Source organism: Thunnus albacares, chromosome 3 (assembly GCF_914725855.1).
Source record: "Thunnus albacares chromosome 3, fThuAlb1.1, whole genome shotgun sequence".
Lineage (NCBI taxonomy): Eukaryota > Metazoa > Chordata > Actinopteri > Scombriformes > Scombridae > Thunnus > Thunnus albacares.
The window spans coordinates 31,619,428-31,646,972 of record NC_058108.1 but is presented as its reverse complement, the minus strand read 5'-3'; the positions used below and the strand labels follow the sequence as shown (position 1 = coordinate 31,646,972).

General features: G+C 38.8%; 2 protein-coding genes and 1 long non-coding RNA gene across 4 annotated transcripts; 1 reads left to right on the top strand and 2 right to left on the bottom strand.

The window, feature by feature from the left end:
• Positions 1-203: 203 nt before the first annotated feature.
• Positions 204-1,356, bottom strand: uts2r4 (urotensin-2 receptor 4). The gene has a single exon (XM_044339656.1). The coding sequence runs from the start codon at positions 1,333-1,335 to the stop codon at positions 256-258; it is 1,080 nt and encodes a 359-aa protein (XP_044195591.1). The 5' UTR covers positions 1,336-1,356; the 3' UTR covers positions 204-255.
• A 1,807-nt stretch (positions 1,357-3,163) lies between these two features.
• zgc:92360 (uncharacterized protein LOC436988 homolog) lies at positions 3,164-24,493 on the bottom strand. Of its 2 annotated transcripts, XM_044339635.1 has the most exons (11): positions 23,888-24,493; positions 21,737-21,867; positions 20,037-20,128; positions 14,862-14,944; positions 14,674-14,786; positions 12,702-12,848; positions 11,381-11,464; positions 10,130-10,192; positions 7,948-8,019; positions 5,646-5,877; positions 3,164-4,322 (listed from the first exon to the last, which is right to left on the bottom strand). In XM_044339635.1, the coding sequence occupies exons 1-11, from the start codon at positions 23,973-23,975 to the stop codon at positions 4,294-4,296; spliced, it is 1,134 nt and encodes a 377-aa protein (XP_044195570.1). In that variant the 5' UTR covers positions 23,976-24,493; the 3' UTR covers positions 3,164-4,293. The 2 variants fall into 2 exon arrangements, with proteins under 2 accessions (XP_044195570.1, XP_044195578.1); XM_044339643.1 differs by lacking the exons at positions 20,037-20,128; positions 21,737-21,867; positions 23,888-24,493 and adding an exon at positions 16,223-16,324.
• LOC122972501 lies at positions 24,287-25,869 on the top strand. Its single transcript, XR_006399760.1, has 2 exons — positions 24,287-24,373; positions 25,499-25,869. It is a non-coding gene; the product is annotated as an uncharacterized LOC122972501 (long non-coding RNA).
• Positions 25,870-27,545: the final 1,676 nt, after the last annotated feature.

Here is a 27,545-nt window from a genome sequence, read left to right as displayed (position 1 = left end):
TTTCTCCGAATACTTTAAAACTCTGGCTACCCTGCTCTGAGCAGGAAAGGTCTAACATCACACAACATACTGTACATTTGCAGCCTATACATACGTGGTTTGCAGTAAGTGCTACTTCAGATTACAAGTGTCTCACAAATATGACATTTTTCAGTTTTGTATAAAATTACTATAACAAAAAAAATCCTCTTCCAGGCTGATGAGTCAACATTTTCTTATTCAAATGTTTCTGTTCAATAATCATTTATTAATCCTCTACAGGTCGTGCAGGGGCGTGCTTACAGCAGACCCGGGGTCAGCCCTGCTTGACCCCACGGACTGACCTTTCTGGGCCAAGTAATCTTTATAGTTCCGGGTCAGAAGGGTGTAAAGAAATGGATTGATACAGCTGTTCCCATAGGTCAGACATGTGACAAAGAAATTCACGTAATTGTGAGCAGCAGGAGACAGAGCCTTGAGAGAGTCTGGAGAGAATAGTTTGGCTAGCTGCCATCCCCAGAAAGGTAAGAAACAAGCCCAGTAGGCCACTACGATGCTAAAGATCATCGATACAACTTTTTGTTTAAGTCCTCTCCTCCGGACAGAGCGGCTGCTACCTCCTAAACTGGCCTGTGCAGCCCAGTAGCGCCTGGCTAGCCCCGCATATAGCCCAACGATGACCAATCCAGGAGCTAAAACACTTGTTAGAAACAGGACGGTGATATAAGCCTTAAAGGCCTCAGGGGTCCAGGTAGGGAAGCAGATCCTCTTAACCAAACCAGCCGCAGTGGGTTTTCCCTCCCTTAGTCGGATCATCACCATCATGGGAAGCGTCAGCACAAAAGCTAACCCCCAGATAATCCCTGCAACTAGCTTTCGTTTGCGGGACGAGGACCTGCGTGCGCTGAAGGGCCTGGCCACGGCGCGGTAGCGTTCCAGGCTCATAGCAACCAAAATGAAGACACTGGCGTGCATGGTGAGGAGGTCGAGACTTAGCAGGATGCGACAGCCAGCCTCGCCAAACAGCCAGTCATGGGCGAAGTAGGTGCAAACCACAAAGGGGATGGTGGAGAGGTAGAGCAGGTCAGCCAGAGCCAAATTAATGATATATACGTACATGGAGCCTGTTCGGCGCAGAGCGGCTGAGCGTGTAATCACGAGGGTGTACGTGTTTCCAGCCACACCCAAGGCACACATAATCATTAGTGTGGCACCAAGCAGGGATGTCACCCAAAGGCCCCCACTGCTTCCACCACCACCACCACCACCACTCTCTTGGGATGCTCCATCTCCAGCCCCTGGGCTCAGGACAAGTCCCAGCTGTGGACCGATGGTGGCATTAGGAGTGCAGTTCATTTCAGGTTCACAGATCAAAGGTCAGAGGTCAGGCTCCAGTGTTTGAGAGCCAATTTACACAAAGGTTTTTGACGGTTGTCTTGCATTAAATTGGTAGAAGCATTTCACACTGTCAGCTAGTGAAAGGAAGCATTAAATGAAGATGGAAAGTGCATGTATAGACAGTCAAATATTTTTGCACATCTCACATGATCCAGATTTTGAAGGAACTCGTAAATTGTTCAAGCTAAAAAAACCAGAAAATGTCATTGGTTGAAAGAGCAGGAATGACAACAACAACAGCAGCGTCAGTGATTAAAGAGCTCCTTGTGGTTTGCGGTGCTTATTCCCAAATATATGGTCCTCCACTGAGCCATGATCCCATATTTCTCCAAAGTCGACACAGCAGAACAGACTTCAGCAAAGATTTAAGCCATCAAGAAACCTCAGGCATGAGAGATGTTCTCAGTTACAGAGTACAGGGATTTCTCTGTTGGGCTTAGGGCTGAAGCAGATCTGACACGGGTCATTTGGGAGCAGCAGGGTATCACAGCGAGTCAGGACACTGCCTCTCAATTCGACAAGCTGTGTTCAAAATCTGTGATCGCCAGCTCCTACAGTGCCAAGGTGTACTTGAGCAACCCTTCAGTCGCTGGTATCTCCAGAGAGTCTCGCTGTAAAGATGAGACATTTATAATGTCCCTTTAAATACATGACAGGGTCAAAAGCCGGTCTCCCTTTCTCCATCAGCATGGTGTCTTGAGTATATGTTGTAGGGCTGAATCAACAGCTGCTCTGTATCCTTTCTTCTACGTTTCTACCTGGTTGTAGGCACTCGCAGTATTAAAGTACAGATCTTTTGTTGTCTTCAAATCATCCATGTTGATGCTTCCCTGCAGACACAGATTTGCTTTGATGGCAGGTAGACCTTTAGTTTCCTCATTGGATCTTCAGCATCCATTTGTCTCAGTTTTGATTATGAGACTGTTGTATCTGTTCCTGGTCACAGTCCTTTCCCTCCTGTTCTCTCAATGTCCTCCCTCTTTCTCACCAGGGTGAAAAACTAGCATGGGCCTATAGATTTATGAGGTATTCCTCTCGACCTCAACCTGCTATCTCTAAGCACCAAGGTGTAGTTTTAGACACCAAGAAATCATTGGCATGGACATGTTCACAACCACACAGACAAAGACATGTATAACAACCAAACACACCATACATATGCACAAGCAATGTGTGATTATTGCTGGAAAAAGGTGTGTATTTATTCTGCACGTAATCTCTTCCTTTTTCAGAAGTTATTTAAATCTTCAATACTTTCAAAAACCAAATGGATTAATCTGCTTTCTGCATGAATTATAAGGCGTATTTCAGCATCAGTTTCTGATTAATTTTACCCTTCACACATTTCAAATTGTTCTCTAAAGCTTCTTACTAGTTTTTTTATGCTTTCTGCCTCTGCAATAATTCCAAGTTGGCAGCTCATTGCTACAGAATTTAAGTTGATAGCTTAGGAGATCTGATGTTATGTTATTAAAGTTATTAAAGTTTTTTTTTTTGGAAATGCACTTTATGGGCTCAGGATGACTCTTTCTGTTTTAATAACTCTCTTTCAGTTTTATATTTGAAGAGGGTGATAATATAAACAGCAACTTTTAGTATGATTTAATACCAATGAATTCACACACACTCATTTGTACAGAGAATCAACATTCAGAAGAAATATTTTTATTTGTGATCACTGATTCATGTGCTATCATTCAGCCATGGACAAACACAGAAATGCTTTTTAAAAAAAAAATATGATACCAAACCAAAATAAAACGTGAGTACCTCTTTAACCACAAAAAAAGAGAAAAAGAAAAAACAAAAAAATGCTACTAAAATGTATCAATTTGTCAACTATCTGTAAAAATGAGAAAAAACTAACTTATCATTAGAATTATTATTTGTTTTCAACAGACTTGGTATATGTGCTGTGTATTTGTTTCACAAGGAGGCACTGTTGCACCATCTGATGGCTTGCAGTGTGTCCAGATTTTTTTTATCTCAACACATTTACACATCTCCTCTATTGTCTTTCAAGTACAGCCTCACATATCTCAAAAACTACATACAAAATCAACATCTGCATGTCCCTTAAAATAAACACAAAATCATAAATGATATATTGAATTCATGACATAACTGTACAGGTAGTGTGTCTGAAGATATTACTTTGGAAATTAAAAGTAAAGCAAACTCTCTTTTTGAACTTTTAGATTGAAACAGCACAATAAACAGCAGGTTACAGCTGTAGCCCAGGAACTCGACTGCAATAATCTCACTGAATATATATGTTTTTTTGTCATGAAAGTAGTTTAAAAGTATGAATCTATCACATATACAATTGTTTTCTATCCTGTTGATGATCTGTAGCTGTCACCTCATTAGTGTTAACCAGTCTTGGAAATAAAATACTTGATACAAGGCACTTCTCACTTTACAAATAACTCTCTTAAATCTTGCATTGAATATTTCATAATTACAGAAATTCTGACCACATTTAAACCACTTATCACACAGGAAGGATTATGTTTCTACATTTGCTTAGTTAGGTAACAAGGATTATATGTCACCAATTTAAAAAAACAAAAAAAAACAACATGATAATAAAAAAACTTACTGATTATCATTGTCACATTTTAGTATTTTTTTCCACAGATATTTTTTTGTATTTACCAGAGATTGTGGCTTTGGTCCTCTTGTTTGCCTGCATTCATAGCATTCATTATCAGACAGCACATTCCAGTCCCTATTTTGGATAATTAGCCAAAAAGTTCCAGTCTGACCATTTTAGTGATGATGGTCAAATCGCATTCCTTTGCCTGCATCTTTAACAAAAGCACTGAAGGAGGCAGTGATGGAGCTGTTGGTTTCCTGTGTCAGATTGGAGAAGGACTGAGAGGAGATGAGATGATCCCACGGGCCGCTGGTCCATCAATGCCTGTGCTTGAACAAGGCTTCCACTTGAAAACACATGAAAGTGCAAAGTTAGTGGCTCTTTTACCAATGCAAATGATTTTGTAAGACTACCTCAATACAACCTGCATTTTCCTTAAGATTATCTCTTCTAACATTCATATTTATGACTCTTTTTATTACAGAAGTGTGGTCATCACAGTATATAAGAAATGTATCTGCAGGAGTGCACTTCTCTCTAACACAAGATGCAAAAGTAAAATGATCTACAATTTAATTAATTTTACAGCAAAAGTTTTAGACTTTTGGCCATGCCACAGCGGCATGGCTTTAAGGATGACAATGTGGGTTCAGTCAGTTGATCAGTCAGCAACTTTGTTTCAGGGTGAAATGTTTCAACAACTATTAGATGTATATTACCATAAAAGTTTATGCAGACATTTATCTTCAGAGAATCCTACTGACTCTGGTGATACCCTGGTATATCTTCTTGTGCCAGCGGGCGGTTGACATTTTTGCAACACAGTGAAATCTTGACAACTATTTGCAGGACTGCCATTAAATTTAATACAGGCATTCACGCTCCCCTTATGAATTGCAATGACTCTTAATGCCCTGACTTTTTATCTAGTGCCATTATCAGGTAAAATAGTTCAGTTTATAACCAAATTTCTCCAAAACTAATGATATTTCCATCAGCCTCAGCGGTACTTTGTGTTCAGAGGTCATTTGCATGTCACTAAAAGTTAGCATGCTAACATGCTAAACAGTTTTAGCCTGACAACCACAACCATTTTTAGATTTACTTAATTACAACTGCTAATTATCAAAAACAAACTATGGACCTCAGCTTTTATCCACCTTACAACTGGGTTTTCTTTACATATATGACCTCACAGAGCCACCAGCGTGGTTATGTTAGATTACATTTACAAGTACCTGCGAGTTACAACAATGTAACTTGGTGTAGAAATAAAAGTGAATTATGACCCTGTTGGCTTTATGCAAACAAAAGCTTGTCCTCCAGAGCTATTAGTTACTGGAGCAGCTCACTGGTCAGTAATGAATAGTTTGGTTTGGAAATTAACAAGAGTAAATGTCTGTGACTCATGAAAGATGCTGAAAGGGCATGCAAAGCTTTCTTTAAAAAACAATTGTTAATATAGCTACTGAAATTTCTTATTATTTATTCCATGGTGTCCCTGTGGGCCAGAGCAGCTATTTGATGCGAAGCTTTCAAAATAATAGCAGCCACTTACAAAAGAAGTAATCAGCAGCTCAGCCACTTAAAAAAGTAGCAATCAGTAGTTCATTATAAAGGCTAATGGCTAATACATATTTAATAACATTCAAAAGTTCTGAATTCTTACTTGTATACTCCTGAGGGGACATCGGAGCACTTATGACATCATTGAAGTGTTTCAGCCAATCCTGTTGTTCGCTCTCTGCCTCGCAAGTAAACAGGAAGCAACGGTCAGGTGTTACTATGGTGATACCGTATTGCCAGGCGCCGTTGCAATGGGTGCCAGCGGGCAAGCCGGGGGAGGCGCTGTAGCCGTGGTCCTTGTTCCCCAAGAACACTTCGCCTTTAGCGAAGGCGTCCTTCATGACGGAGGGAAAATGAAAGAATGAGGGTTAAACTATAGAGTGTATCATGACATTCAGTGTTACTGCTGTATGTTAGCATGTTGAATTCCTATAAATTTATTATATTTAATGAGTAAGTCAATTATGTTACTGTTCCAAATGTCTGCTAAAGGCTGAATAGACTGAACAACTGAACTGATACATGACAAATGAAGCAGTTTATTCTACTAATTTATCCATTAACAGAGGACACCAATGACACCATACTGGTTTAATGACTATTAGGCAGAACATAAGATAAACTGTGTGAGAGGGTAAAAGCAAATGTGAGAAGTACAATAAGCTAAACAAATTTCTGAATTATGGAACTAAAAAAATAAACAGTCAGCAGTTAAGTGCTACTCTAATGTTCCAAACAGCTGTTGTTGTGTTTGTTTGCTAAGTAGTGAGAGCCGGCTAATAAAACTGATGTATCCATGAGATCCACTACTAATACTAAACTTCTAGTCAGCTTGTGAGCAAATCAGATGTGTTTACAGTGTCTATTATGCCACATTCTGGTAATTTATAGGGTCTCTCATTGTCAAAAGTGGTTACCAAAGTGGGTGCATAAAGGATGGGCAAAGGGTGCTGCAAGATTAATTTCCGTTTTGATGTACATGTTGAATACAAGCAACTTGAAGAAAATTACTCGCATGCAGGTTTATGCCTGAAAATCTAAAATGAAAGCAAATTTTATCTTTTGAATGGAATAAAATACATTAGCATATAAGCATACATAATTTTCATTTATTGTTTGTTTTAAAAATATATTGATCTGCAAATCTGCACAGCAGCATAGTGTAAAACAGTTGACTTCTTTTTTTCCTGTGTGATTGAGTACAGGCCCACTATTTCAGTGTACAGTATATGTCATATGCTTTACATCACTATTCCTGTATTTGTTTTGCTAGGTTGTTGAATTTGTGAACTTTTTTATAATATATACTGTATATCTTATAATAGGTATCCATGGTGTGATTTCTAGTGGGAAAGGGTACATGTGTATGTGTTGCTGATGTGGGTACCATGACAGAAAAATCACTATGAAGGGGTGCCATGGTGTAACAAAGTTTCTGAGCCACTACCCTATAAATTAAGCACTTTTACTTGGGTATTTCCTTGTGTACATTTTTTTCTCCCTTTAGAGAAGATGTCAGAGTTTAGGGCCAAAAACAGACCAGCATTCATCAATGCGGCTTGTTCAAAGACACTTAAGCTGTATAGCTATTTGCAAAGATGGACCCTGTTGCAACAATAAGTTGATTTCTTTATCTGAACTTTTGCTCTGCTGTAACTGTAAGGTGCCACTATCATGTTACGGTAAATAAATCTCACTGTCTGTCGTAAGAGAGCATGAACAAACAACACTTATGAACACAAAGCACCATTGTAGATCTAACATGCATAGTTTCCTCATTGTCCAAGTGATCAAATTACGCTTTCTTTGAGCATCCTCCCCATATCCCCGGTCCACATTAAACTTCACTGCACTTCCTCGTCCTTTCATCTACCCGTTTTTCTTGATGAACACTCTCAGGAGAAGTCGGACATTTCAGTCACTTAGCACCTATAATTATTGCACCTCTCCATTGAACTATTACATCAGCAACAATACTGAGCTAATCTGCCTTGGCTATCTGATGTGTATTTAGCCAAGTGTTGGGCAATCTGAGCCGCCCCCTCTCAGTTTCTGTTATAACCGCTGCAATAAAAACTCCCCTCTAATCCTTCAATTGCTCTGAATCTCACTTTCACAACCTTTCAAAGTGCTGATATCAAATAAATTTAGGAAAAGTTTGCACATAGTGTTGTCTGTGCATCCAGTGTAGCATAAAACTCCTCCCACTCTCCATGGAATTCATTTATATCTTTTCACAGCATAAGAATACCATCACGGCATGGCTGCACCTCTATACTTAGTAGTTTGTGATCAAGAAAATGAACCACAGTCATTCAAGCATCAAGTAAAAGCCTAAAATGAAAAAAAGACTGTCTTTTCCATGTGTGTAGGTGTGTGTGGGGGTGTGTGTATTGCTGCCATACCAGGGGATCTTTAAAGTACATGAGTCGCCTATGATCCAGAGTGAACCAGCGTTTCTTGAAGCCCTCTGTTTGCTGCAAAAAGGAACAAAGACAAAGTCAGACGTGTGGCCAGTGGGGACAGAGAAAGACAGTGAGAGAGAGGGGAACTGTATAGTCCCAGCAGCATCTTAGGCTTTAAGAGCTCCTACGAGATTATCAGCATTCTTCCTTAATTTGTTTGGTTTTCTGTCAGTGCTTCACGCTGTCAACTGGTTTTCCTCCTGGCAGCCCCCGTCTGAATGTTTACTGCACCACCTTCATAACACTGATACTGAATATGAAAAGCAACACTTGTTGTCACAGTTGAAAGTTTACATCAGCGCAGCAGTTCCAAATCCACGCTGAAAGCAGCTATCGAAGAGTACAAAGCACAGCACCTGTGGAGAGTTTACTGAAGTGCACGAGCAGCTTGAGCTCTTTTCAGAGTGCCAAGCTTCAAATAATGAGGATGCTCAGGTGCCCGACTGCTGCCAAACTGTACTCATAAAAGTGTTTGATATTCTCCTTGAGCATAAGCCTGCACAACTAACTGTTCCCTTCACATTTCGCCAGTGACTCCTTTCCACAAATATGTCTCACATGCATGTGAGGGAAATGAATTATGACATCCATTTAGCAAATCAGCCCAGCGCAGCAAGTTAGCGAGTCCTTTCATCTCTCAGCCTGACAGACAGAGATTAAACTGAGAGTCTGTGTGTCTGAATACAGAACCGGTTGTGTCACTGAGGATCAGATTGCTTGGTGTTGTCTGTGTAGGCACTTCAGTTCTAATACTATGTGTGAAAGCACTTGCGTGTGTGCACATATCCTAATATGAATGTATCAGTGCAAGTGTGCATGACTGTATGCATACTATGTACAAATGTCTCTTTATGTATTTGCTTAATCCAAACATATGTCCATGTTTTGTGTGTGTATTTGTGGTTTTGACACTCGAGGATTAAGCCGATCCTTAGCTGGAAGCCTTTCGTTCCCTCTCAGACAGACGGACAGTGAGGCAGGCAGGTAAGAACTCTCTGCTGTCGGTCAGCCTGTCAGGCAGCAGTGGAAAGCAGCTGCACTGACAGCTGGGCTAGTTAGCCTCTTAGCCCAACCCCATTCAATTAAAGCAGGGAGAGTGGGAGGTGGTATCACAGGAGGAGGTTTGAGGAGGAAACTGTGTCCAACTTGTTAGATAGAAATTTACTTTGAAATCGAATTCAGATCCAAACCTGGTTTAGATGGTTCTCTGTCATGTTTAAGTCATTCTAGTGAGTCATTTCCATTGTTAATGTCAATGTGATAATGTGTGATTTATACTTTAATCATTCATTTTCTGTTTTACATATTTTATCTTTAAATCGGAGCAGATGATTTGCCACATTGCGATGCCGATCATGGAAAAGTGACCGGCATTATGCAGGGACCTAATTATGAAGTAAACCTGCATGGACAGGACAATGACTTCACTGGTGATGTGTACACAGATGTATAATATTAATATATATAAGATTTAAGATGTGTCACGTTCCAATTTGGCACAGCTAAACTTAAAATTTCACTTGCCAAAAATATTTTCTATATCGCGCTCTCTACAAACGTCCACAACTGTCTCAATCTTAATAAAAGGAAACCAAAAAAATATAAAGCACATCTAGAATAAGAAAAATAAATCACACAGCAAAATAAATTATAGTTGAAATAAAAAGTAGTTTGATTCAGTGCCGGAGTAATATAATGACGGACATGTTTTGATTAAGTCTTAAGTATTGATGTGATTAAACAGCTGAGTAAACACAAAAGGAAATGTATAAACACAGCACATTTCTGTCTTCAAGTTTTTTTCTGCTGACATGAAATATGAATAATGTTTTACACAATCAGGGCTTCAACCTAGCCAGAGTGACAACTAGTGTTTGAGATCATTATGAACTTGAGCATACAGTATGGTACACGGACATGTTTGTATTCACTGATGGATCTGTACAACAATACAGGGGACAGGTTTCCCTAGTCTAGCATGACCATGACAGGGTGCCATGGGAAACATGAGAGCAAATGCAAAGGGGTGATATTTAGCAAAGAGGGGGAGTAAAAGTATAGATACACATGGTGAAATAAAGATTTACATTGTGTATGAATCTATGTGTGTGTGTTAACTTGCCCTTGGACCTGTCTTCTCCATATATCCTTCCTTCAGAAAGTTCCGGGTAAGTTTGGGTACGAGCTGAAAGCAACAAGCAAAAGAACAACAGAGGAATAAAAAACAAAATCATGAGGATACAAAGTTTTCAGTCAGTGCTATATTCAGAGATAATGCTACCTAACATGCACAGTAGGTATTAGGGATGTCAGTTTTTAATTTTTTTTAATTTCGCTTTCGACAGACCGACACCAATTAACTGATAACTAACTGGTTAATTTTTAAGAGAAGCTGTGATGTAACTTTTCTTTGTGAGAGCTGTCCAGCAGTAGGTGATCAGAGCTAGCTTGACTTTTAGCTCATCCTTCTTATCCTCAGTGTTTTTCAATGCGTTTAGTCACAGTAGCTCTCGATGGCATAACATACTCAGGCTCGAGGTACGAATATAAATAACACTACAAATATAAGGCGACCCTGATTATAAGACGACCCTCCCCCCCTTTTCCAACAGCTGTTTTTGGAAAAATAATGTTACTTTTTGAATATACCTTACATCCTAGTATAGCTACATACTCACACACTGTCCTACCAGGCTCTTGGAAGTGGTCAAAAATGATTTTCTCTGGCAGTTAGTGTTTATACGACCGCCTCTTTGTCTTTTTGAGCTCCTTATCATCTGTGACAGTGGTATTTGGCAGCTTGACATATTCGGTTTCTGCAGTAGAGACGTCGGAAGATACTGTGGACTTGTTTTCACTCATCATGAATTTATTTCCTCCATGGCAGAAAAACACGTTACACAACCCTTCAGAAACTCCCGCGGGTCGAACTGAACTAACAAAACACTTTTAGGGCTGACTGACTTTAACACACTCACTATGAACAGACAATAAGACATCCCCTAGAAATATCTACAAACAACCCATAATGCAACACTCTATGTAGAAATAGGTTTTACATGGATACTGTATCAATTCAAAAAGAATATCTGATGTTGTGAACATGTAATTGTCTAGCCGTTAGCGGAGTGTGTATGCAAATCAACCTATAGACTGACATGTGAAAGATTAATTAACAGATTAACGGTTAACTGTTGACATCCCAAGTAGGTATAAAATGTACAGTTTTGGAGTTATCTTACTAGCACAGACATAAAAATGGCAATATCATTTTAATCTCAACAATCATTAACCACAGATCTAATCTGCATGTGTGTGTGTGTGTGTGTGGATAACTTCGTGTGTCTTCCAGTGTGCATATGTGTGTGCTCACCTCGGCATCCGTCGCTCCAGGGAAGGCCACCTTTAGATAGTGAAGCTGAACTGCCCGGATTGAATTAAACCAGTCTACAATCTCCTAAGAGAGAGAGAGAGAGAGAGAGTAAGTAAGTCTTCCATTAAGCTGTCAGCATGCTCCCTGCAGAAACGTGCGTGCCATCACCTTCACAGGCATGTGTGCACTGTCCATATTGTTGCGTTTTTACGGGTGTTCGCAGACCTTAGACTATCAGTTAGGAAGCGAAAACCACAGCGGAGGTCTGTGTGACGTCTCTGAGAATAACACTGCTTTGACATGACTCAAAATATTATCCCATGGTTGATAATCACAGTCATCACAAATTATTTACAAATCAATCTGTAGAGATTTCATAGAGTTAAAGCATCTGCTCCAAACAAATATTACTTTTTTTTTTTGTGATGTTTACAAGGGTGAAACTGTGCTGGAAAACATTATCATTATGCTTGACAAAAAAACAAAACCACAAGGTCAACGCAAGGTCCAACTTACTTGTTGTTTCCGAAGCATTCAACCAAATTTCGTGGCCTTCTTTAGCGGATGGAGTTTGCTCAGATGTCATGGAGATGCTTTAGTTGTTACCACATGACCTATTTTCGGAATTTCGGTAACAGTTTGTTGTATAGGGGTTATATACGATTTTACAAGGTATGGTTAGCAGCTTTGGATGCAACTAGTAAGTTGGATCATGTGTTGAGAACTTTTTTTGTCAAACTGCTGTTTTTAAGGTCAAGAATTAACCTCTCGATGAACATCCAAAATTAGTTCCTGAATTTGATGCAGTTTTGCACCAGCTCTCAAGTCTCAGGCGTCCCAACCACCACAAACATATTTTCAAGCTGATGACAACACTGAATTTCATGTATTTCAATGTGTGTTCATAAATGACACAGAATGATGGATGCGGTGCTTGAATGTCATCAGCTAATGGATTCCATCAGTCACGAAAATTGACACAGATGGTTTGAAAAGGTTTGGAGACTCGCCCACAACAACACAATCCAGGTAGTTTCAACTCATGTCTGTTCCTTAATGTGACAGATGACAAAAATCCCATGTGAATGCCACCTTATGATGTATATTAAATTACTTAACCGGTAAAAAAGAAAAGGAAAAAGAAATTCTACTAGCACTTCTCTTTTATCAAAAATGCTTTATATTTACTGAAAGGCTATAATTCTTGTCCAGCCAGCCTTAAATACAGTCCTGCACTGCATCATTGTAAAGAGAAAAGTAATCATTATTTCATATACATTTTTGAGGTTTTCTTGTACAGAGACAGAGAGTTCAGACAGACCTTGCCACTGTCGTGGTACACAAAGATGTTGCGGGTGCTGTAATCCTTAAGGTAGGTAATCTGGAGGCCGTTTGGGTTTCCTATCTTCTCTGGTTGGAAGGTTGCGTTCATGGTGTCCACTTTGAGAACTGCTTTAGGCTCCTTAGCCTGCAGGAGAGGAGGAGAGGATAAGGAGTAGAACGTTGCGATCAACAACATGGAGCCCACTTAACTACATGCTCGCTTGATCTAAAATTTCCTGCACATTTACAGTAATCTGCTATACTATACTATACTATTTCATACTATTTTTACAAGGTACTTTTGAAGAAGTTAATACATTCACTTTGCGAGACAGCAAACTGTCATAATCTGTGTAAGAATAATATTCTGTGACTAGAAAAACCAAGAGAAGAACATTTCTAGGGGGAGTAAGGACCTTACAGAAATTGAGACATTACTGTAAGGTGTCATTTTCTGTAGTGGACCTCTGAAACATGTCATCAGTTCAAAGTCATGCTAATGAACTTGTAAAACATCAAGGTGATGAAGTGGTGTTAAGTATGTTTATTTGAGCTTTTTAAGAGGGCCCAGGGTCTCCAAACAGAACATTAAGGTTAAATTTAAATAAAATAATGTACACATAAATTAAGAATTCAATGGACTGGGACCAATTCTTAAATCTCTTCCTGATTCCATTGTTTTTGATGGGCATAATAATAATAATAATACACTTTTTTATGAAAAACTCATGTTTTTGTTGCTGCCACTTCTTGCCTATAAAGAAAATGTCAAACTGTGTGTTTGGTATCAAGGCTTAAAGCCATATTTTGTGCTCTTTCTAACCATGAAAATAATATCTGGAACATTTATCTCAGTCTGCATCACTGATAACAATCATGTCTAACACCAACACAAATCCCAGGAAACCTGTTTGTGGATGCTGCACTTTAATCTGTCCTGACTTGAATTTAAATAGGAAACTATGAACACAAAATCTTTGTGTGTGTATCTTCTGCCCTTGACTTTGACAGAAAACAGAAACAGCTATACCTTCCTATAAGAACAGATTTGACAATTGATTACATTTTATACTTTTCTGTCATTGTGAGTGTTGACTCTACCAGTATGATAAAACAGATTGTGAAAGTGAGACAAATTGGCTTGGGAGCAGTCAGTTGGACTAAGTCAGACTGTCACTTGTACCTGAATATTTTACACACCTCGAGGCTCTCTAGCGCACTGGATTTATACAGCACCGCTTTCATTTTTGTCACCGCTGTGACTGAGGGAGGATGTTTTTGTTTTATTGTACACTATAGGAGAGTCAGCAGGAGAATACGAAGCAACAGTGAAAAGTTTCGCAGTGGAAATAGTGCTGAAGAAAAGGAAAAAAAAATCACAATAAAAAAGACATTTATATGCTGAGACACGTGCTAAAACAAAGTGATAATCCATATTTAAAAAAAACAAAGTAAAAGTCTTTTTTTATAGTCTTTTTAAATATATTATTCCCACTTCCCAGAGCTGGTTTAGTGTGACAAACAAAGTGCTCCCAGTGCTTCCAGCTCTAATTAGTTTGGGTGGTGTACAGCTTAGTGAATCAGCCACACTGACAGAGAAGACAGACTGCTGGTTAAGCTTGTCTGAGCACGCTCAGATGCAGAGCAGGGAGCAGGTACGGAGACACTTTTGTGTGATTATAAAATTAACTGTGTGTATGTGTGTAAAGGTACTGCAGCACATAATGTGGGGGTGTTGTCCACAGTATATTTCATGTCTTAAAAGTGCTCTGTAATTAAGGTATTCATGTTGCGGTTGCATGTATGTTTGAGTCTTGCACATGTGCTGGAAGTGTTCAAACTACACTAACTAGGATGCTGTCTAATTAGGTTACTGGTGCCTTGCAGTCATGGTTATGTGTAGGCAGTGCGTAGGTTAAGTGCGTAGCTGCATGTCGCTAATAAAAGTCTCATTAAAATCTGCTGCTTACGTCATATTTGGTGAAATACTTCAGAGTCCCCTCTCTCTCTGACAGGACAAATCGCCTGCTGAGGAACTGCCCGTTGTCCCGCCCCCTCTTCATCATTATGCCATCTCTAGTTCCTGCGGGAAACCAGCAAAGGTCATTCAGTGGCATGTATATGTTCCTGCACGTGTGAGTGTGTGCACTGCACTTACCTTGCTCATATGTAAAGTTCCTCCCGGGCTCAGAGAACTCTTTCCTTTCGTACTTTGCTCTTATCCACTGCTCCCTCAACACCCTGAACACACAAACAGAAGACACGTCAACACAGCTAGCGTGTAAAAAAGCTGAAAGCAGACTAATAGACGTCTTGTGTGCTCTGTGGAAGAAGAGAAAGAGGCTAATGTCAAAGTGCATAGAATGCTGATTCAGTAAAGCAGAAACCAAGACAGGAAAGAGCTCTAATTATTCTGCTCAAGTAGATTCATCGTTAATTTGCTTACATATCCCTTACGGACATGTAAAAAAAAACTCTGTTTGGAGCAATAATGTGTGTCTGAAGTGTGTTTTTCCACAAAAAATGTAATTACCACTTTAAAATTCTTAAAATGTCATCTACTCCTTCTCCTTCATTAAAAATTCCAGAGTCTATGAATATGCAAATATTTTCCTCCTGGACACAAGATGTCTTTACCTCACTATAAAGTCCATTCTTAGTGTGTGTGCACTGGAGGCTTCAAGTTTCTACATCACACTTGTGTAAATTGAATACTGGACCAGGATCGGCTCCAAACTAGTTATAATGTCACAAATTATGCTCACAGGCCCAGCCGTTAATCAGATAATAGGTGAGCACAGAGAAACTTTCCACTTTCAGCAGATGAATGTGAAAACAGCCCTCTACATCATCCTGCACAGCGAAACTCAAACATCAAACTGTAGGAACAAGCAGAAAAACATGATTGAGTGGACGGAGACTTTAAATTCCCTCAAGCAAATTTACTGCCTACTTCAGCGAAGGTATATAGATTTCTATACATTTCATCAGTGCATAAAATAACTGTAAAAGCAATTGAACATAAACACATATTCTACAATATGGCTATAATCCTTTTAATCTACATAGGTTGAGAGACTTGTGTTTACCATTTGTCTGGTTATAATTAAAATAGCTAAGACAGCAAAACTATTTGAACCACACAATTCAGAAATGTATGTTTGGAAACATTTAGTATGCCTGCAAAATATGGAAAATATCCTTATTTTTCAACATTTTTTGCTAGCTGTTCGATTAGCTAGCTAGCAAAGCTAACAACGTAGCAATAGAAGAAGAGAAAGATAGCTACAACTGTATCACAGAACTTCAGGAGTAAAATTAATTGCCCAAAATGTATAAAGCTGACCCAAAAACTGCACAAAAAAATATATATTTTCTCCAACTGTGTCACATATAAGTCTACTTGCTTTAATTCAGTCAGTTTTGGAGAAATTCTCAGGTCTTAATTCATTCTGGTGAACCTGATATATGACATCAATAGTAATCGATTTATTTAATACTCTGACTATGACAGCAAACCTGAAAGCCATCCCAAAAAACTGTGAAGGAAAATCCTGTGCAGTTCACTTTCACTTGTTCATCCTCGTGTGAGCAGCAAAAATGGACTTTCATAAGTTCTCGGTAAACAGAGCTTCAATGACATCATCGTCTTTTTTGAGCAAAAATGCCAAACATTTGCTGGTTGCAGCTTTTTAAATGTGAGGATTTGAAGCTTTTCTGAAGAATCAGAGCTACACAATGGTAAACGTGTGTGTAAACGTGTGTGTGATAGAGACAGAGAAAGGTGCAGAGATTCACGCTATCCTCAGGCGAATATTTTCAACAGGTACAGCAGTGATCTACTCCAATTAAAACACCTTTTCATTTTAATGCAACCTGAGGAGGATTGCTCTTTTCTAAAAAAATCCCCCTGCTTCACATTCATACAATTCCACACATTCTTGGCTGTGAGCTGTCTGGTGCAGCCACAGTCACGCACACCAAGACAGTGAAGAGACAGTCATGCTGCCTCTCTTTACTGGAGGCTCACCACTGACTGAGGGAGGAAAAAAAAAACCTTCAGAAACAGTTTCAAAAATTGTGTTGGGTGCTGTTGAATGAAACAATAACTGCAGATAATACATAGTTATTCCTCCAAATTTCTAAAGAGCAGACTGAGTAGCCATTTATGGATTGTAAATGTTGCAAAACCTTTAGTGCTGAATACTGAGGAGTTGTACAATTTACATAGAGCTATTTAGTAGTTATTGTCTGTAACAAAGTTGTCTATTGTTTGTTGATGAATTAACAGCTACTCTAATTGCCACTATTAATCGAATGCACTACTGAAATGTTGTTTCAAAGAGTCATGTCCTTACAAGTTGCAAAGACTGGTACTGAATTAACACTGCCAGAAGGCTGACATTCAGGGACAACTCATTTAGAAGTAATACAAACAAAATAGTAACCGAAGGAAAGCTTAAGCATTGCAATTTTAAGATAAATGGAGGAATGCCACTCAGTTTGTCATTAAAACTTCACTCAGAGCACAACAATGACTTAGCATTTGAAACTAATTTAAGTGTCAGAATTATTCACCATTAACCATCCAGAGCACAGCATCCTTATATACAGTCGCACTCTTTTGATGTCATATCTGCACAGCCATGCTGGCAATAATTTAACAGTGGGGAAAATGTATTTCTCTCACTTTGCATGCACAGATCTCTGTTTTTATTGTAAGATGTAACAATCAGTTCATGTAATTCCAGACACCATACTCAACTGAAGGAAAGAATCACTGAATTAAAATATGAAACATCAGACATTTAAAACATAGACAGTTGTTGGAGACCAGAAGAAAAACTACAGGTGTGGAGAAGGCTGAGATTTCTAATGAGAAATGGTTTGTGTTAGGCTGGGAACAAAAGCATGTTCTGTGTCAAGAATATTTAATTCACAGCAGAAATTTAAGATCCTTAAACTGGAGGTGAATAAAAATCATGATGCACCAAAACAATCCTGCTGTTCTTCTCTTTAATCTCGTCTTACTGTACATTCACTTTAACAGTCATATTTTGGGGCAGCGTAAGAGTGCTGACTGAATTGATACAAGAAAAGTGTTTAGTTATGTGTTAAACTATTTCTATTTGCCTCAAAGTATTTCAAACTATTTCAACCAGCAAAGACTCCAGGAAGTTACCTGCCATGGCCAGGACATAACCCCCCCATAAAACGGCAAATTGTTGCTTTAAAGATTCAGCTTCTCAAATTTTTGGTTAATTTTTTGCTGCTTTTTTGTTTTATATTGCATTAATGTGAACATCTTTGGGTTTTGGACGGTTGAACATAAGAAGCAATTTGAAGATTTTGTCTTGAGCTCTCAGAATTATTTATGACATTTCATTGATTAAATGATTCATCAAAAACTAAGTAAATAAATTAAAATAATCAGTTGGAGATCTACCTGAAATGTCAATTTATGTTGTGATTGCAGTAATACTGAGCATAATAAAGTATAATCAACACTCACACGTTTGGCTTAAATTGAAAAAAATAAGCAAAACAGTAATATTGACACATGAATACATACTCATGATGATGACTGTCATCACTATATTCAGCAGAGTGATCAGGATTATAATTCCTTCCATCACTCTGTCATTATTCTGGACTTGTTTTAGAGATAAAACGTAAACATTTCTAGACTGGCACAGTCAAAGCCCAGACTTGAATCACATTTATAATCCGTGGAATGATTTGAAGAAACAAACTTTTCAAAGACACTCCCTCTACAACTTGACCCAGCATGAGCAAATCAAATAAAATAGAGACATATCCAAGAACATATGAATCACTGCCAAAGTTGCTCCTGCAGACTGCCGTCAAAAGGGGTTGAATATTTTATATTTCTTTATTTCTCCACCGAAATATTTCACAAGTAGTGCAAGGGGGACTGAAGGTTTTACTGTACTGTAGGTCCTACTAATTGCTGGGTGTGACTGTCCAGAGCTTTCAACCCAGCAGGTATTATTTCAGACACATCTTCAAAGTAAAACACCAGCTTCAAAGATAAATGAGAAATTATAATTTTGTAAAGGCTCTGGTGTGTGAACATATGATACTTATTATTTATCTATGTATTAAATTATCTTGTAACTGTCTATCATAATCCTGAAGCACTTTGGTAGAAACTTTTGAAAGCTTATATAAATCATGTTTTACTCAAACTTAAAAAGTACCAAACAAATGCAGATCAGTATCTATGCAGGACTAATAAGAGGAATGGAAAGAGTGTTTTCCTTTATTTCTTGCCAAGTGAAAACAGCATATGAGTGGCTTCTCCTTCCCTGCTTCACACTTAAATATAATCTAGAAGACGGCAGATGGTGAACACCTCATAAGATAGAGGTTTTTAAAACTAAAATCAGGTAATAATGTCAAAGGAATAATAAAAAACTGAAGGATTTATTTTTGTCATGCATGCAAACACACACGTGCATGCACATGTATTAACACAAACATGAAACCACATGCATGGATACACATGATCACACACTGAGCACCACCCAACGGAATAAACAGTACATGCAAATGTAGGACAAAAGCATAGACTAAAAAATAACAGGTGTAGCAACTGTGACATTTACAATCTACGGTTAACTGTGATAATGTGAATTTTAGCTAGTGAGGAACAGGCTTAAAACCATTAAAACAAACACATTTGACTCCTTAGAGGGTCTTTTAGAGCAACCAAACACCGAACAAGACTATTTTAGGCAACTAAAATGTTACAATTAGCTCTCATGAACAGAAAACACAGTGAGATAGCGATGGCTACAGCTTCACCTATACTCTGTAAATCTGGGGTTGCACCATAGTTACATTACCTAACCAACGCTGTCATTGTGGTAGTGACTTGCCTGTGACGGCACCCACCTGTCACTCAAAGTGTCCACGCCCTTAATTATGCATAAATTTAAGCCTTAATAAAGTTTAAATGAGTGAGTTGTATAAAAATTCATCCCCCGTACAGTTGTCATGAACGGGGATATTAGCTATAGAGGCCAAAACTGTTTTTCGCACCAGGGTGTAATCACATTTATTTCTGCTGTAAAGTTAGGCATTTTAACATGGGGGTCTATGGGGATTGACTCACTTCTGGAGCCACCCTCAAGTGGCCATTCGAGGAACTGCAGTTTTTGGCACTTCCTTGTTGGCTTCATTTTTCAGCCCCGGAGGTTGCCGCTTGTATAAAATACACACATATTGTAACAGAAACACACATGATTTATATTTGTATGATTTCTGTGTGTGTGTGTGTGTGTGTGTGTGTGTTGCCATGGTTACTCACTGGCAGTCTCTGTGGGTTGGTTTGTAGTAGTACACTGGAACAGCAGCCTCATATTTACTCTTCATCATCTCATTACCGTTCTCAGCCATGAACTAACAAAACACACACATATGAAATGAGAAAAGGTCATTTAAAAGGTCCGGTCAGTGTGTAGGATTCAGTGGCATCAGGCGGTGAGGTTGCAGATCGCAACTAAACGAATATCCCTCTCATCACCCTCCCCTTCCAAGCGTGTAGGACGTGAAAGGCCCTCTATAGAAGCTAGTGTTTGGTTTGTCCGTTCTGTGCTGCTGTAGAAACATGGCGGTGCAACATGGCGGCCTCTGTGGAAGGGGACCCGCTCTCTATGTAGATATAAAGTGCTCATTCTAAGGTAATGAAAACTGCTAGATGCCACTAAATTCTACACACTGCACCTTTAAGGATGAATGACTCTTTGGCACAGCATTGCACAATTTTACAGTTACAGTTTTTCATCTGCTCAACAGGAGGATAAAGTTTGTGGAATAAATCTTTATGATGATAACCAGGAATCTTTTTAAAATAAACATGTGTAAGGTAAGCATGATCATTTATCATCTGGTTTCTGGGAAACCTCTGCACAGGAAGACTGGAAAATGACTGGAAAATATGATTTTTCAAACATTTGAGAGAATTTATCTGCACTTGATTTATTTCCCCATAAAGGCTTAAACATGAAAACTGGAATCTCTCTCTCTCTCAGCCATCAGACCAATAATATCATACACTGTAGCAAATAAATCACTTTTATGAGGTGAGTCATATGATAGAGTATCTAAAACATTTGGAAAACATTTGAACTTTTTCAGGTTTTTCAGTGAGTCTTGTTCTATGTTCTATAAATCACCTCTGGTATGTTCAAATGTTGCATATAAACTAAATACTAGTGAAATAAATTGACCAGGTATTTAAAGATGATTTGGTCTGTTCATGAAATGATCTTACAACCATATCTACAGTCTGTGTCTTTAAGCTGTAAAATGTTGTAAAGTAATAGAAAGAAATAGCGATTAATCAATGATTAATCAATGATCCAACTGACAAGAAACTGTTAGGAAAAAAATGTGTTTTCTCTCAGCTTCGTTAAAGAGAATAAAACTTTTCCTTGAACCTAGAGCGTAAGTGAATAAGGCAAGAGAATAAGAGAAAAATCAGTTTAGAATTGTTTAGTATTGGATGACTTATTAATATTATTATGTATCAGGATTAATTAGTCCATATTTCATACTGTCATAAGACAAAAGTGGCTCAATGTCCACACAAATAACTGTCAAAGTCTCCCTCTTCCATTAAGTCTTTCTAATTTCATACATCATAAAGACATATTCACAGTCTCCTTATTTTTTCAAAGACAACAAAGCAGCAAACAAGTTGGTTACTGTGATCATAATGAATCAGTGTAGAGTTTTTAGTTTGTGACTTACACATCATTACTTTTGATGAGTGGCAGCAAACAAACTGTTCATCAAGCAACCAACTTCTTCAAATTACCACCACAGCTTCATAAAGTGTGGGGACCCTTCCAACACAGTGAAATGTTGCTAAAAAAGACATCATGTTGAACTCAAACCCATATATAAAACATGCCAACATCACTTAAAAATGACAGCGCAGTGTTCTGTGAACTAGTCTAAGTTTATGGGACAGTGAGGGGGTTGCTGCAGGCTCTGTGGTCTCACCTGCACCTCGTGGTCCTCCCAGCGGGAGAGGCTCAGGGACTTGACCTTGCTGATGTCAGGGATGTTGCGGTGGATCCCAGAGCAGGCCAGACAGATGAACACCCCCAGGGAGCAGGAGCCCCAAACGGGATCTGCAGAGAGGAAGATGGAGAGAAAAAATGGAGTACGTGGAGAGATAAGTGTCGTGGGTTTGAAGAGACAGGAAGGAAGACAAAGAGAGATTGAATGAAAGATGGAGGGACTGAGAGTGAGGGATGCTTAATGTTTACATGCATACAAGCATGAATACAAGCTATAAAGTCCAGAGAGACAAGACATGCACGCTTTGTATGGTTAAGAACTAAGGCTGCATGAAGAGCCCCTCCATTCATTTCTACAAAAAAAATATTTCAAAAATATATTTATGCTTCAGGAAAAACATCATCACACATCACATCACACAGCAAAAGTGTACTTACTACCTCCACTAATCAGTTTCTTGGGGAAAAGGCTGAAGTCTTCAGTTGGCTAGTTTTGTCCAACCAACAGTCAAAAACACAAAATATGTAATCAATGATATCAGAGATTAGGCAGCAAATCCTCACATTTGAGCTAGATCCAGAGGATGGTTTTGCTTATTTATGTTGATTATGTTTTAGGTGAAGAGCAAATCATTTGATACATATTCACAAAGGATTCTAATGATAATAAAACTCATATTGAACAAAGAAAAAAACAGTCAGTTATGACATAGAAACATGCTAGCAAAGCATTTTTACCCAAAACCTTTACAATGAATGGTGAGACAGTTGTCAACCACTGCACAGTTATTCATTTATTCTTATACTGTGAAAACTAAGGCTCCAACTAATGATTATTTTAATTATCAATTAATCTTCTGATTATATTGTCATGTCAGAAACTAGTGATAATGCCTGTTTTAATTTCCCACAGTCAAAGGTGACGCCCACGTCTGAACAACAGTCCAAAACCCAAAGATGCTCAGTTTACAATAGTGTATGACAAAAAAAATCATCACATTTGAGAAGCTAAATCCAGCAAATTTGAGCATATTTGCATAGAAATTAAATGATTTGATCATCAAAATAGTTGCAGATTAATTTTCTGTCGATCGACTTACACTACCGCCCTCCTGTTATCACTACAGATCACAGATGTCTGAGCAGGGAGAACAGGACATCCTTTAATTTTCCAACCATACGGTAGATTAGAATACAATGTGTTTGGCTGCTTTACTCTCATGCCTAATTTTTGCTCCGTCAATATTTCACAATACCAGAGAGAGAGAGCTGAATTAAAAAGCAACCGGCCCACATACGCATATGCCAAGGCACCAAAGTGTCTCTCTTAAGTCTCCACTCATGAGGAACAAAAGAAATTACAGGAATATATGTCACAATGTGATCAGAAGGGTTGAATCTTGAACCTTGACAGTACAACTCTAAACAGGAGCAGAAGAAAGTGTATGTACTGAGCAGTCAGTCAAGCTTCCTTGGATAAATAAAGATTTAAAAGATGAAGAGATAAGGCCTGGTATTGATATTATCTTTGTTGCATTGCTCAACTACAGCAATATGTTGTCCTGGGGGCTGCGTTTACTGATTCCTTGCTGTGATTGTGATGCACTGAAATACAATGCGGTCCTATAGTTCCTGAATGTACCTAAAATTTCTACAAGTGGGCGTATAAGGGACCTCCAAACAGACTGCTAGGCTTTAAGCACTGGATGAGGGTGTGTGCAAGCCTTAAACTCTACATGTCAAGACTTGCTGAACTCTGAAAGTTTCCTCTCTTGAGCCCCCCACATCACAGAGCTGTTAAAGCTGAAGTAGAGCTCCTCCCTCTGAGGTCCTAAAACTCACCTTGTGACACATTTAAACTCAGACTAAGAAAATGCATTAAAAAAGTAATGATTGGGACATTTTGTTTTAGGCTATAAATCAAGACGTACTTTGGGCTGCAGTGGTTGAATGATATAAAAAGAGTTGGGTAAGATATCTTAATGATTACCTTTACTATGCTGACACAGGTAAATGTTCCGCGCCCCTTACACGTCACATCCCAGCAACTCAAGATACGCTCAGGGCAGTTGGGTTTGACCTTTCCGTGAAATTATACATGTACTTAAAACTTTTTTATTTTTCATCTTACCTGGTGCGCCACAATCTGCGCAGGTGTCATTTCCAGGTTTTTGTTGGATCTCCCTCAGAGCTCGAGTTGTTCTCTCATTTGCCGACATTTCAGTGTGCAAATCGATTATTCCTTCCTTTCAAACACACACAGATAGAGAGAGAGAGAGAGAGAGAGGGGTGGGGTGGGGTCCCTGTAGAGCCCTGTAGAGCCACAGCAGGTCAACAAGGTGTGTCTCCTTAAACTCCCGCACTTGGGTCCTATCTATCTAACGGGCTGCAGGCAAGTCCGCACAGGTATGCGCCCTCAGTAGAGGCGAGGTGTGCCAACGAGTGAAAAGGAAATCAAGTTCTTCTCATAAAGTTTTCACTGAAACGTCCATTATCTTTCCCGTTTTGCTGCGGTCAAGGAGAAGCGCAAGCCACCCTTCAGGTAGCCCGTGAGGCGCGTCCTGCCAAAGTCTGGAGCCAGAACACCGTACCAGTCTCGGGTCTGTCTGTACGGAGGGTGAGCGTGAACGAGAATGAAACCCTACACTAGGAAGTGAAATGCAGGGGTTGTCCAGACTTGTTTTTCCGCATAATTCGAGGTTAGGATACTATGCATGTCGTTCCGGCGCCAACTGTGCAGCATGCAGATGGACAACAAGGAGCATGTTGGAGAGCCAAATAATAAAATAGGCCCGTCTGATCATTGACTGACCTTTTAAAAAGATTAATTAGATTAATTAATTAACACTATACATTTACTGTTGAGATGTTTCAGATTTTATTTGATTTTATTTTTTAAGATAAGGATACTATAGAGGAAGTCATAATGGCAGGATGTGGTGTGGGTGTAAATATACACACATTGCATGACGGCGTCATTCCTCATTTTATGAGTCATGTAGTGTAGGCCTAAATACCTGTGAGGACAAAGGAAACAATCAGCAATAAAAACGCATGACTTTAGGTAGCATGTCATGCGTGTCAAATGAAAATGTGGGTAACTAAACCCAGATCAGGTCAATTCAATGTGAACTATCCCATGAGACAATGAGTTTTAGATTAATATCAAACTGAAAAAGATAAATGAGCTCCTGTTAAGTTGGTAACAGGGGTTAACTGATTTGGTGTAAGACGTGTGTATTTAGACCCTTTACTTAAAGTAGCAATCTAAAAATGTAGGTATGTAAAAAATACTCAATTACAAGTAAAAGTCCCGAATTTAAAATCTTACTTAAGTACAGAATTATCAGATAAATACTTAAAATATCAAAAGTAAAAGTACTTATGCAGAAAAATGTCCCTTGATAGTGATATTATATTTCATATTACTTTATTATCAGGTAGTGTTATCTATAATGATGCAATATATTTGTTTGATTAATCATTATGGTTCAAAGTCTGGGACACTTCTGTAAATACCTCATACGTGGACTTGGTTCGGTCCCTTTGATCCAGTTAAGGGGAATCTTGATACCACATGATACAATTACATTTTAGACAATAATGTGCTTACAACTTTTTAATGTCATGTTCAAACAGGAAGAGCTGTCCCCAACAGTTTGGGGATGGACCTTTCCTGTTTGAACATGACAGCCCCTTTGCTCAAGGTCCATAAAACAATGTGGGTTTTTTTTTCCCCCAGTTTGGTGTGGAAGAATATAACTTGACTGCACAGAGCCCTGACCTGAACACCACCCAACACCTGTGGGATGAACTGGAACATAGGTTGTAATCCTGGCCTTATTGCACAACATCAGTAGTCGACCTCACTGCAGCCAAGTTCCAAAATCCTGTGGGCAACCTTCCCAAAACAGTGCAGGCTTTTGTAACGGCAATGGTTTTAGATACTCAGTTATTGCATATGGGTGTACTGTTTGGTTGTCCACATAGTTTTGGCCATAGTGTATGTTTTCTTTCCTGAAAAGTAGCTGTTAAATGAATATAGGGGAGTAAAAAGTACATTTTGCCACAGAAATGTAATGGAGTAGAATAAAATGGAATATTTTAACACTGCATCCCTGTCAGTCTGCAGCTTGTCGTTGCATATTTGACCAGTAGGTGGCAACAGTTCACCACTTTTCTGCCCATTATGACTACTGGGTTTAGTTCTAAGTGTTCCAGGTGTGGATGTCAGTGCTGTACTTTTATAGCCCTAAGTATCTTTTTTCTTTTAACCAAATATCATTCCTCTCTTGCTCTTCATGTTGCTGAAAGCCTGAAAAATACACAAGCTGGTTGGAGGGAAGTGAGCCTTACGCTACTAATATTTAATCAGCAGCACAACAGTCTTCCCATCACAAAGAAAATGTCAGTTTGTGGAAATACTGTAAAACAAAAACTCTTTGAAGTGACTTCCCTCACGCCTAAACATTCACTACCCAATTTGGTAACCTAAGTGAGACAGATAGCAGTTAGGCCGATGTGACAGTCGGCGAGCAACCAGGGTTTGATGTAATTTTGCAGCACCGGATTTCCCTTGTGACAGCAAAAGGCTAATGCCCCGTTACCGAGCTCATTTGTCAACACCAATCCAGCAGACAGCGGCTGTCTATTCTCTCCCACCCTGGTCCCTAAATCTTCTTTTTCTCTATGCCAATTTTGGAGTTGGATGCCGACATTAAGGTCGTTCAGGCGTTTATCTCGTCACGTCTCGACTACCGCAACTCCCCGTACACACGTCTCTACCAAAAAGTCTCTCCATCGCTTCCAACTCATATAAAATGCTGGATCTCTGCTCTTAACTGGTTCCAAAAAATGTGACCATGTTACACCTGTTCTAGCTTCTTTATATTGGCTACCAATGTCTTTTAGAATTGATTTTAAAATACTTTAAATCACTTTTAAGGCCTTTTGTGGTTTGGCACCTCCTTATATCTTTGAACTCATCTCCCCTTATGACCAAACGCACTGCCTAAGATCCTCAGGCAAAACTCTGTTATCCGTTCCAAAGTCACAGCTAAGAACTAAAGATGACTGCATTTGCACTTAGAGCCTCCGGGCACTCGTATAAAGCTGATTTTTATTCTTGATTCTGAATTTTTTATTTCTGTTTTTATTTTTTACTTATTTATTTACTTTTTGTTTTGTTTGCTTTATTCATTTTTTTTGTTTTTACATTCATGTTTGATATTGCCCCTTGCTTTGTTAACTGACACTTTTTTCCCCATGACTTTCATTACTTTACTTGATTTTATGTCTGTACAGCACTTTGTAACTCTGTTTTTGAAAAAGTGATATATAAATAAAGTTATTATTATTAATAACAACTGTTAAGCCATGTGTGGCAACACCAAGTTGATTGATGTTAAAGTCTATTTGTGTGTGTGTGTGTGTTTTAAAAAGGACAGAGAGGATGAGAGAGCATCTCTCACTCTGCATGTGTAATGTAAGAGTCAAGAGTCAGTCAAGTGTTTTTTACAGACAGAATGGAATAGGGACACAAATAATCTCATGAATTTAAAGTTGCGGTAGTGTGGCTCCTCTGTTTCCTCTTTTCCTCACTCTCTTATTTTTTCTCATCTTCCTGTCAGTTGACTCACTCTTAACCTCTTTCCCCTCCTTTCTTTATTTTAATCTCTTCTATCAGTTCAATGTTTTATTGACCCTGAAGTCTGCTTATCCCTGAAGATAAAGGTGACGAAATTAATTGCACTCTTTATAGCACAGTTAAAATCAAATCACAGAAAACT